The sequence below is a fragment of the Pseudorca crassidens genome, chromosome 3 (genome assembly GCF_039906515.1).
Source record: "Pseudorca crassidens isolate mPseCra1 chromosome 3, mPseCra1.hap1, whole genome shotgun sequence".
NCBI classification, from domain to species: domain Eukaryota; kingdom Metazoa; phylum Chordata; class Mammalia; order Artiodactyla; family Delphinidae; genus Pseudorca; species Pseudorca crassidens.
Genome location: NC_090298.1, coordinates 60,577,381 through 60,589,453, shown reverse-complemented (window position 1 = coordinate 60,589,453; position 12,073 = coordinate 60,577,381). Strand labels below are relative to the sequence as shown.

The 12,073-nt window shown below is 39.1% G+C and overlaps 1 protein-coding gene across 2 annotated transcripts in view; it reads right to left on the bottom strand.

The window, feature by feature from the left end:
- The window catches only part of IQGAP2 (IQ motif containing GTPase activating protein 2), a 293,990-nt gene that overhangs the window by 16,588 nt on the left and 265,329 nt on the right, over positions 1 to 12,073 (bottom strand). For both annotated transcript variants that reach the window (XM_067731039.1, XM_067731040.1), the window contains 2 exons: positions 6,794 to 6,896; positions 5,901 to 6,042 (listed from right to left, as the gene is read on the bottom strand). In XM_067731039.1, the coding sequence (XP_067587140.1) occupies positions 5,901 to 6,042; positions 6,794 to 6,896 (245 nt within the window). The remainder of the gene's footprint in view (positions 1 to 5,900; positions 6,043 to 6,793; positions 6,897 to 12,073) is intronic.

Sequence of the window (12,073 nt, the reverse complement as noted above, 5' to 3'; positions counted from 1 at the left end):
CCGTGTCCCCTGCATTGGCAGGCAGATTCTTAACCACTGCACCATCAAGGAAGCCCGAGAGAGATTTTCCATTGTACAGTTCTTTATAATTTATAAGGTGTCACTGTGTGACTTCATTTACTCACCAGAGTCCCCCCTTTCCCATCATCTCCCCTCTTCTCCATTTGATGGATGAGGAAACAAATGGGGAAGTGATTTGCTGAGTCCAACGGCTAATGTGTGAGATTGGGGCTGTAATCCCAGGTCTCCCTAGGACTCCTCAACCAGGCTCTTTTGTTCGTTTGTCCTTTTAATATCACCGTGCTTGGTAGTATTAGCAAAATGGCAATAGCCCAAACCGAGGCTCCCTATTCCATAAAGATATGGAAGGGAAACAGAAATAGAATGTTTCTTCCTATTCCACCATGTGCCTTCATGTCCCTTACTCTATGCCATTCCTTCTCTGTGGCCTGGGAAGCAATGCCCCAGCATCAGGTATACAATAACTGCTCTGCTATCATTCTTATTATTTATTCTATGATCCCTAAGAGTGCAAAGGACAGTGACCTTGCCCTCAAGTTGTAAAACCTTGTGATCAAGAGTGTAGGCCCACTTCCCATCCCGTGTGTGGCTCTGTGTGGAAGAGCTGGGAGCTGCCGAGGGAAGGTTTCCTTTTGGCGCTGACCCAGGAGAGAGAGATCCAGGCTCAGAACTCCTTCTCCAGCTTCACCCTGTTGAAGCTGCGGCACTCCAACGCCCTGGGCGGGGTCAGCCTAGGGGCCAGGTACGTGGGGCACCTCCTTCCCCAAGGACTAAAGCCCAGTGGACATTGGGTGCTGGAGCTTTTTCTCCTTTTCCTTGTTTTTTTTTGAAAAAGAAACACCTATAGAAGAAAATAAATGTACTTTACCCACTCCCCCACAAAAAATAAATTAAAAAAAAAAAAAAAAAAAGAGTGTAGGCCCAGAAAGATTTAAGACTGTCTGGATTTGAACCTATGCCCCACTTACTAGCTATACTACCAGGAAAGGGTTTTTTTTCTGTTCTGTGCCTAGTTTTCTCTTACATAAAACCCAGGTAATAACCTCTGCCTCTTGGAGTTGCTGAGAGTATTACATGACTCATGGATGTTGTTATGTTATACATGTTGTTATCTGTTATTATCTATACCCATATCCATAGGACAGTCCCTGGTACATGGTAAGTACTACACAGGTGTTTGGTATTATTATCATTTTCATCCTCATCTAATTATTAAGAATTATGAAACTAGCATGGAATTAAATTTACAAGCATAAGGATTAACAGTGCCTTATTCAGGGACCCTCATGAAGATGAATTACTCATCACGGCAAAGCTAGTGATTTTGTAATTAATAATAAGGGGGGCATTTTGAAAGTTAAAAACACAACCTATTTAACGAGGAGGGAAAATAGTTTTTTGATAGAGAAAAGCCAGTTATTTTTATCCCCAACAGCTCTGCATTCCATGACTGTCTACTTCTTAGTAACTTCTGAAAGGCACTGTCTGATTTCAGTTAAATTTGGTTCTCTAATGAAGAGTCTCAAGAACTATATTTTATGTTTGAGTTAGGAATTTGGTTTATTGTTTGGAAGAAAGTCATCCCCATAAGAGTTTTCGAATCAGTATTTCCAAGTGTCTATCAATGGAACATCAATGGCCTATGAACTTAAAGCATGTCAGTGCCCATCTACTTGCTTCCCATAATTTTAGAATTTAATTTCCTCACCTCAGAGATAAAGACTCAGACTAGGTGGTCTCCAAGCTCCTTGTCAATGACACATTTTATATTTACCTGTTAGCATCAAGATTTTGAAATATATACTTAAGGTATAATGTATTTGGAAGTAAGGCTAGCCTAACATCATGGAGCAAACTCTACTGACTGTTTTGGGCAATACCCAAATTCCACTTTTGGGGAAGGCTACTTGGTCAGTCTTCATTTCAAGTTGTTATCCACGATGATCCACTGGGCTGCTTAGTGAAGGGCTCTGCTAACAGCAGGATCTTGAAGTGTGCCCAGAGGAAGGCTTTCTAGACCCCAGAGGCCTATGAAAGCAGTAAATTATTGAATCTATTAAAACATTGGCCCAATAGCCTTTTTTATATAAATGGAAAAGTTGATCCTACAGTTCACATGGAATTGCAAGGAACCCCAAGTAGCCAAAAGAATCTTCAAAAAGAACAACTTGGAAGACTCATACTTCCCAATTTCAAAACTTACTACAAAGCTACAGTGATAAATGCAGTGTGATACTAGCATAAGGATAGGCATATAGATCAATGGAATAGAATTTAGAGTCTAGAAAACCATATATGTATGGTAGATTGGCTTTTGACAAGAGTGTCTAGACCACCTAATGGAGAAAGAATAGTCTCTTTAAGAAATTGTTGTGGAAAACTGGGCATCCACATGCAAAAGAATAACGTTGGACCCCGACCTTCCACCGTACACAAAAATTAGCTCAAAAGGGATCACAGACCTAAATATAAAAGCTGAAACTATAGAACACTTTAGCAAAAAACACAGTAGTAAATCCTCATGATCTTGGATTGAGCAATGAATTCTTATGACACCAAAAGCACAAGAAACAACAACAAAAAATAGATAAACTGCATTTCATTAAGTTAAAAAACTTTTCTACAGAAAAGGATATTACCAAGAGAATAAAAAGACAGCCCTGAAATAATGCCATTTGCAGCAACATGGATACAACTAGAGATTATTATACTAAGTGACATAAGTCAGAAAGAGAAAGACAAATACCATATGATATCACTTATATTTGGAATCTAAAACATGACACAAATGAACCTATCTATGAAACAGAAACAGAATCACAGACATAGAGAACAGACTGGTGGTGGCCGGAGCGGGGTGGTGGTGGGGCTGGGGGAGGGATGGAGTGGGAGGTTGGGAGCAGATATAAGCTTTAATATATAGAATGGATAAACAACAAGGTCCTACTGTATAGCATAAAGAACTATATTCAATAGCCTATGACAAACCGTAATGGAAAAAATATATTAAAAAGAAGAATGTATATATATAACTGAATTACTTTGCTGTACAGCAGTAATTAACATAACATTGTAAATCAACTATACTTCAATAATAAAAAGATAACCCATAGAAGGGGTGAAAATATTTGCAAATCATATATCTGATAGGGGTTTACCATCCAGAACATATAAAGAACTCTTACAACTCTGCAACAAAAAGACAAACAATCCAAATAAAGAATGGGCAAAAGACTTGAATAGACATTTCTACAAAGAAGATAGGCTGACAAGCACATGGAAACATTATTAATTATTAATCATTAGAGAAACATTATTAATCATTAGGGAAATGCAAATCAAAACCACAATGAGATACTACTTCATACCCACTAGGATGGCTATAACAACAAAATAAACAAAACAGAAAATAAATTTTGGTGAATTATGGAAACATTGAAACTCTCATACTTTGTTGGTAGGAATATAAAATGGTGTAGCCACTGTGGAAAAAAGGTCTGGCAGTTCCTCAAAACAGAATTACCATATGACCCAGCAATTCCACTCCTAGGTGTATACCCAAAAGAACTGAAAACAGTATTCAAGTAAAAAGATGTATATAAATGTTTACAGTAGTACTATTCACTATAGCCAAAAGGTAGCAACAACCCAAATGTCCAAGATAAATGTGGTATGTCCATACAATGGAATGTTATTCAGCCAAAAATATGCTGAATAAGAGAAGCCAGACACAAAAGGCCACATATTGTATGATTCCATTATATGATACTTCCAGAATAGGCAAGTTCATAGAGACAGAAAGCAGAAAAGATGCCCCAGGGTCATTGGGGAAATGACTGCTTAATGGATACAGGGTTACTTTTGGGGTGATAACAGTGTTCTGGAACTAGACAGTTGTGATGCTTGCACAACATTCTGGACGTACTAAGTGCCACTGAACTGTATACTTGAAAAGGTTAGATTGGTAAATTTTATGTTGTGTGTATTTTACTACAAAATACAAGAGTAAGTAAGTAAATAAATAAAACCACTGGCTGGCTCTACTTGGAATGGTGATTGAAGAAGTAGACAGTACTTTTTTCTAGCGTACAGTGGGGAGGGAGCCACACAAGGGCTGAGGCAAGTAGGACAATGCACCAGGCCTTCCTGGCTAAGCTGCACTGCTGCCCCACACACCTGACTTTCATGGTTTTGCTTTTGAAATGTGCACTCCAAAAATTCACAGAACCATGGGGACTCAGATTCAGAAATAAGTATAAACATACACGATGTTCAGACTATTTGATATTTTAGACTACCCAAATCATGATCTCCATTCATTAATGCAGACATTTGAGTTGACTGCATTTAGAAAATGGTGCTCAAGTAACAGACAAAATTAATTATGAAAAAATTTCTTCCTGTTACTTCTAAAGGACAAAGCTTATGAGATCACAGGATTACTGGCCTAATTTAATTTGCATGGTGGAACCACAGGATCTGTATTTCCAGTTACCTTTGTAATTGGCACATGCTCAGAGGAACCCAGGGAGTAGCTTCCACAGTTTTCCCCCTTTTTTCTGTTGCCCTGTTCTGAGCTGTCTCTGCAAGTGCAATCTGACTTCATCATCAGTAGTTTAAAGGAACTGCCCTCAACTCTTATGAAGCCAAGTTTGTGTAGGAGTCCTGCGTCCCTCAAGTGAGCTGTGCTCTCCAACAGACTGCAGACCCCCGGAAGGCAGGGACCCTTAATGGCTTGCTCACCGCTGTGTCCTCAGCCTCAAGCCCAGTGCCTACACTCAAGCCCAGTATCTACAGAGTAGATACTCAAGTATTCGGCTAGGTGAACAAACAGATCCTTAGAGATAATCGGAGCACAAAATAAACAAGCTTAGTAGAAGAAGCACCTATGTACATATTCCAACATAGCACACTAAGTTTTTTTTTGTTTTTTTTTTGCCATTTTCATGGGATTGAATATCTGGAAAAAATCAACTAGAAATGAGTACTGTCCAAAGCCTGTCAGTGGCAGAACAGAAAGGTCCTGTAGCAAATTAAAACAACCTCAGAATTCAGGGCCTGTGCCTTGGAAGTCATGTGTGAAGTATTATTTAAATACTTATTTATTTCCTTTTCTCCCCATTTCCCATTTCCATTCTCCACCTCACCCCAACGTACAACTGTTCTAATGTGCTAATGCGAATCCTTTTGGTTATATTAGTTCTTAAAAACTGTATTGTTTGGTGAGCACCTGGCTTTGGTTTAAGGCGTCTCGATTTATGGTGATGGATCATTTTTTCTTACCCTGTATATACAGGACTGATGTGGAATGTCCATGAGGCCTTGACTGAAAAAGTACAGTATTAATTAAAAGTGTGAAAGCTTCGCTTGAAATCTTTGAGAACAAGAAACTGGGTATAAATAAAGTCAAAGTTGGTCAAGATATCCAGGCTTAGTTTAATAGGCAAGGTGTCTAATAAATCAGATAACAGCATTATGTCTTATCGTGTGTGCCTTTTACGTTAACATTTTATACCAGAAAATTAATTAGGTTCAAGGTATTTCCTTGACTGTTCTTTTGACCACTGAAACAGATATTTCCTTTCAGCTACGTGAGGCCTTTCACCAGCTGAGTTAATCATTTCTTAAAGGAAAGGAATCAAATTACTACAAGGAAAACTAAAACACAAGATAGGCTTTAAGAAAGTATCATGATATTTAGTTCCCTCTTAAATTACAAAGAGTCTACTATTCCTTAGTTAGATGTTTGATGGATAAACATAATGTATTTCAATATTTAGATATTTTAAAATGGATTATTTGAGGAATTAGCCTTATTTGAATTTGCATGGTTTAAGATGCATAATTGGAGACATGTGCTCTTTAAGCTCCAAACTTACTTGATCATGAGGCTTTGGCCATCTATAGCTTCACCATCCCCTATGTCGTACTTGCTGGTCAGGAAAAGGGAAATCTCAGTCTTTGCAAGTTGACTTAGTGTGTTTACCTTGTCAGGGTCACTGGGGTCAACAGCTCCTTCCCCTGTAGAATAAAATATTGTTATTTTTCCAATTCACTGATTGTGACAGTGGCATCAACAATGTAAGATAAAGGTTCTGTAGGAAACGTGGGCTCGGTAGTTGAACAGGAGATCGTGGTCCTCAGAAGAAAACACATTCCAGGGCTTCCCTGGTGGCTCAGTGGTTGAGAGTCCGCCTGCCGATGCAGGGTTCACGGGTTCGTGCCCCGGTTCGTGAAGATGCCACATGCCGTGGAGCGGCTGGGCCCGTGAGCCATGGCCGCTGAGCCTGCGCGTCCAGAGCCTGTGCTCCGCAACGGGAGAGGCCACAGCAGTGAGAGGCTCGTGTACCACAAAAAAAAAAAAAAAAAAAAGAAAACACATTCCAATACACTTTAAAAAATCTCGGAATTAAACATTAAAATAGCATAGGACATCAATATTCGAAATTTGAAAAAGATTACTAAAAGAGAGAACTGTTAATAAAAGACACCATTGGAGAACATAGCAAGGAACGTCTAATAAATTTCGCTCTTTTTCTTTCTTTATGGTTGACAAATCGTTTTTGATGTATCTAGAGCTTCAAGAGTATCAAATTGTTTGATAATCTAGCACACTAAGAATTACAGAATCCTTCATGTAGGAAGGGGTTAGTGTAGTTATCCTTTAAATAAACAAGTATTAAATTAAAAAGATTTTTTGATCTAGGATAGGAAAACCAACCAACCATCCAACCAACCAATCAAATACAAACCAGAGGGAAGAAGCCCTTACCAAGGAAAGATTCCACATTAGGTACCTCTCCCAGCAATTCCAAAAGTTCATTCAGTAAGTCATTTTTTTCAGGGGCAATCGCATCCTGGTGTTCCAACAGGAGCTTTATATAGAAAGCAACACACATACAAAAATAAAAGTCAGTTCTTAATGGCTACCATATTTACATAGTTCCCTTCCCAGTTTTTCATAATAACTTTTTTCTGATATTGTTTGAACCTTAAATACAGGTCTGACATATATTAAAATTAGAGACCACAGAGAGACACAGCTTGCATTTTATCTTAGAGGCAAGTGCCCACTCTTCATCGAGAAACTGTAGTTTTGTGAAAGGTGTTCATAAACACTCTTTCAGCAAGATCTTGCAAGATCTGCCAAGAGGCAGCCTTCTTCCACCTAAACCCTGTGCTCCCTCCATGTTTATACAAAAGTCAAAGTTGAGGGATAAATCAGGAGTTTTGGATTAACATATACACACTACTATATATAAAATAGATAACCAACAAGGACCTACTGTACAGCACAGGGAACTATGCTCAATATTTTGTAATAACCTATAAGGGAAAAGAATCTGAAAGGCTACATACATAGTAGTCTGAATCACTTTTCTATACACCTGAAACTAACACAGCATTGTAAATCAACGACACATCAATAAAAAAGAGGGAAAAAAAAGTCAAAGTTGGGGAAAGAGTCTAAAACAACACACAAGTCTCTTGGCTAATACAGTAGCAAACTGTAAGGGCATTTCCATAACTCTTCAGAGAAAAATTATTCGGTAATCAAATACTATATATTTTTTCAAATCACCACTATTAGCTATTTCAATGTCTGGCATTGAAGATCTTTCATGGGTATGGATAGCAGAAATGCCCATATGATTCCTTGGCCTGAGACCTAGATGTACCAGCTGGTTCTTCCTTTCAGAATTCCAAAAATGGATTAAGGGGAACACTGCTGGGTGTTTGCCAGGTCTTAGAGGAAACATAGTAACTCTGGGGCACAGCTATGAAAACACAGCTGCTCTTGTTTTCATTTAGAGTTAAATTAAAACAATGTTTCCAAAGTGTGGGACTGGTATCCCTGGTGATGGGAAATCTAATTTTAGTTGTTTTGAGTAGCTAACTTACAAAACACTGAATCATATAATAAAATTAGTCTTTTTCATTTTTAATCTCTTTTCTCTCAACAGCTTTATTGAGATACAATTAACACACCATCACATCCACGCATTTAAAACCTATGATAATGATGGTTTTTAGTATATGCAAAGACTTGTGTAACCATCACCACTATCTAATTTCAGAATATTTTCATCACCTTAAAAGAAACTGTGTACCCATTAGCTGTCACTCCCCAGTATTACCCCTTCCTCCTGGAAGCCATTAATGTACTTTCTGTCTCTATAGATATAGCTGTTCCGGTTGCTTCACATGAGTGGACTCATACAATGTGTGCCCTTTTGTGACTGGTTTCTCTCACTGAGCATGATGGTTTCAAGGTTCATCCAGGTTGTAGCATGCATTTGTTCCTCTTTATCCCCGAAAAAATTTTCCATTATATGGATATATCGCACTTCATTCATTCATCTTTTGATGGACATTTGTTTCCAGTTTTTGGCCATTATGAATATGCTGCTGTGAACATTCATGGACCAGTTTTTGTGTGCACATGTTTTCATTTTTCTTGAGCCCATACCTAGGAATTGCTTCATCACATAGTAACCCTGTTTAACATTTAGGAATTGCCAAACTGATTTCCTAAGTGGCTGCACCATTTTGCATCTCCACCAGCAGTATGTTAGAGTTTCAGTCATTCTACATCCTTGCCAACATTTATTATTACCTGACTTTTTAATTCTAGCTATCCTAGTGGGCGTGAAGTTATCGCATTTTGGTTTTGATGTGCATTCCCTGATGACCAATAATGATGAGCATCTTTTCATGTGCTTATTGGCTACTGTATATTTTCCTTGGAGAAATCTCTATTCAGATCGCTTGCCCATTTAAAAATTTTATTTTTATGTTTTTATTTTTAACTGTAGTAAAATACACAACATAAAATCTACCATCTTAACCTTTTTTTTTTTTTTTTTTTTTTGCGGTACGCGGGCCTCTCACTGTTGTGGCCTCTCCCGTTGCGGAGCACAGGCTCCAGATGCGCAGGCTCAGCGGCCATGGCTCACGGGCCCAGCCACTCCGCGGCATGTGGGATCTTCCCGGACCGGGGCACGAACCCGTGTCCCCTGCATCGGCAGGTGGACTCTCAACCACTGTGCCACCAGGGAAGCCCTGTTTTTGTTTTTATAGTAGCCGCCATAATGGGTGTAAGGTGGTATCTCATGTTTTTATTTTTCCAAACCAAATGATAGATTTATAGGCTGTCTCTATTATACAATGAGGCAAAATCATTGTGGTTTTGATTTGGATTTCCCTAGTCATTAGTGATGTTGAGCATCTTTTCATGTGCTTGCCAGTCATTTCTATATCTTCTTTGGAGAAATGTCTATTCAGGTCTGTAGCTCATTTTAAAATTGGGCTGTTTTTTGTTGTTGTCAAATTGTGAGAATTCTTTACATATTCTGGATATTAACCCTTTATCAGATACAGTATGTGATTTGCAAATATTTCTTCCATTCTGTAGGTTGCCTTTTCACTGTGTTCATTGTGTCATTTGATGTACAGTTGTCCATTTTTAAATCAGATTATTTATCTCACCATGGAGTTGTGGGTGTTCTTTATGTATTCTGGATCCAAGTCCTTTAACAGATACATTATCTGCAATTATTTTCTCTCATTCCCTTGGTTGTCTTTTCTTGATGGCAATGTTTACAGCACAAAAGTTTCCAACTTTGAGGAGGTCCAATTTATCTGTTTTTTTGTTTTGTTTTTTTTTCCTTTTGTGGCTTGTACATTTGGTGTCATACCTAAGAAACCATTGCCAAGGTCACAAAGATTTACTCCTATGTTTTCTTCTAAGAGTTTTATAATTTTAGCTCTTATATTTAGGTCTCTGATCCATTTCGAGTTCATTTTTGTATAGGGTGGAAGGAAAGGGTCCAACTTCATTCTTGGCATGTGGATTTCCAGTTGTCCCAGAACCATTTGTTGAAAAGACTATTCTTTGCCCACTGAACTGTTTTAGTCCCTTGTCAAAAACAAACTGACCACAGATTTGAAGATTTCTAGACTCTCAGTTCTATCTCATTGACTGGTATGTCTATCCTTATGCTGGTACAACACTGCCTTGATTACTTCCTTTTCCATTCTCTTTAATCTTTAAGATTAGTGAAGGAGAGAGTTATCTGTTTAATGCTGAATTTTCCCTAACATTCCCTGACACTTACAAATTGGGTTTTTAAGAAAGGGAGAGGGGGCCTCAGATGCATAGCTTCAAGGAAGCAACTATATTCAACTACTTTTAAAGTTCTGTCCACTGTAAGACATGCTAGTTTTTCTACTATGGTTAGATTTAAAGCAAGATGTTATATAAGTAACACAGATGACAGAAAGACACGGTGAAATCTGGAAGTAGTACACAGGATATTTTGGGGTAAGGTAAGTCAGAGACGAGAACAAAATAAGCAAGATGGATACATTTATGTTCTAGTTCTCTGAAGAGATGGGACAGTTGATGGGCTGCTGTCTCTGGAAGGGATGATTTAGGCAGCCAGCTTCTACTCTTTATTCTGATAATGACAGAACATCAAAATTTCCTGAAAATGTCTCCTTAAAGAGCTAATGTTCTACATGTTCCTTAGAGAACAAGGGGCAAGTATGTGGACACAGGCGTGGCAAGTCATGCTACTGCCGTGCTTGTGTCTGCATGTGGACTTGCAGTGAGGACTTGAGACAGACAGTAAACAAGGACAGTCTTTCCCTGCAATTACACTTCTCCCACGTTATTACATCTGCTTCCAACATCACACATGATGGAATTCCAAACTGGTTACGAGTTATGTTTCCCAAGATTGGATTCTGTTTTCAACTCTTGTTGACGAAAGGAACACACTATTTCTCCTTGAAGAGTAACAGTCTAAATTAATACAGTAACATTGTCTCTCAGTTCTCCTTGGGAAAGAATCTCTCAATTTTCCTGCATGTGGCTATTGCCCTCAGTACATGTGCAGCCAATGTGTGGACATCTTTTTGAGATGAAAAATTTGCCATAACAAATAGATAAATGGGTCGTGGCTCAAATATGAATGAGTCTACTTGTTCGTTAGAAAATTATTTTTGCAAGTGCTGCATATACTGGATGCGTTTGCTTGGTGATTTGGGGTGTTTATATATAGGGAAAACAAGTATAGCCTCTTTATTTAATCAACCCACTCACTCCCTCAGCTGGTCATTCAGATCTGCTTTTGTTTAGGGTCACTCAAAACACTGATGGAGAGCTTGTTGCAAATGTCAAGGAGGTTCCCTGTCCCAACCCTGAAAGAGGGAAATCAAAAGTAGATCCAATCTTTCTTTCCAGCCCATATTTAAGGTTTAGTTACTTAGAAGAGTTTAATAATGAAGACTGAAATTTTGAGCAGCCAATTTTGCTACTTGTTAGTATAGCTGGTTTGGTGGGGGAGGGGCTGGCCCTTTAAGAGGTGTGTATTTGTCGTGCTTTCCGCCAGCTGTGTGTATCAGTTGAAGCTGGGTGCATCCTTCACCAGGGCTTCTTGTGTGTATCTGAGTCACCTGGGATCTTGGGAGAATGCAGGTTCTGATTCTGGAGGTCTTGGGCGGATTTCTCGCATGTCCTCAGGACTTAGCTTGGAGTAGTCATGTCCAGAACTGTTCTTGAAAAGGTTATGCTTTAAGAACCTAGCTGGTTCAGGAAATAGGCTCTGGTCTTAAGCAAACAAAGACCGTCACCATGCCGAGAAAACTGCCCTGCCTTCAAAATGCACCTAATACAGGCTAATGGTTGATGGTGGTGATGTCTGCACGTGAACCAGAGGGAGACATTATGACACAGCAGACTGACAGTGCCTGGTTCTAAGAAATGGGTTTTTCCAGAACAACAGAAGCGATTCTTTGTAGGCGGCTATTGCTGGGGTGTGGGGTGTATGTCTTCTTTTCCCCAACCTGGATACGCCTGTTTATCCCCTCCCTCTTTATGGCCAAACATTAGAAGAGAGGGAGCATTCTCCTTTTCCCAGAAAATTACTGGAAATGCGAAGAGAATTCTTGAAAGGGGGAGAGACCGACTCTGGGGTCCAGGCAGTGTGGGCCTGGTGGGTGGAGAAAATATCAGGGCTGCCCGGGCTCGGGGCTTAAACTGCACATT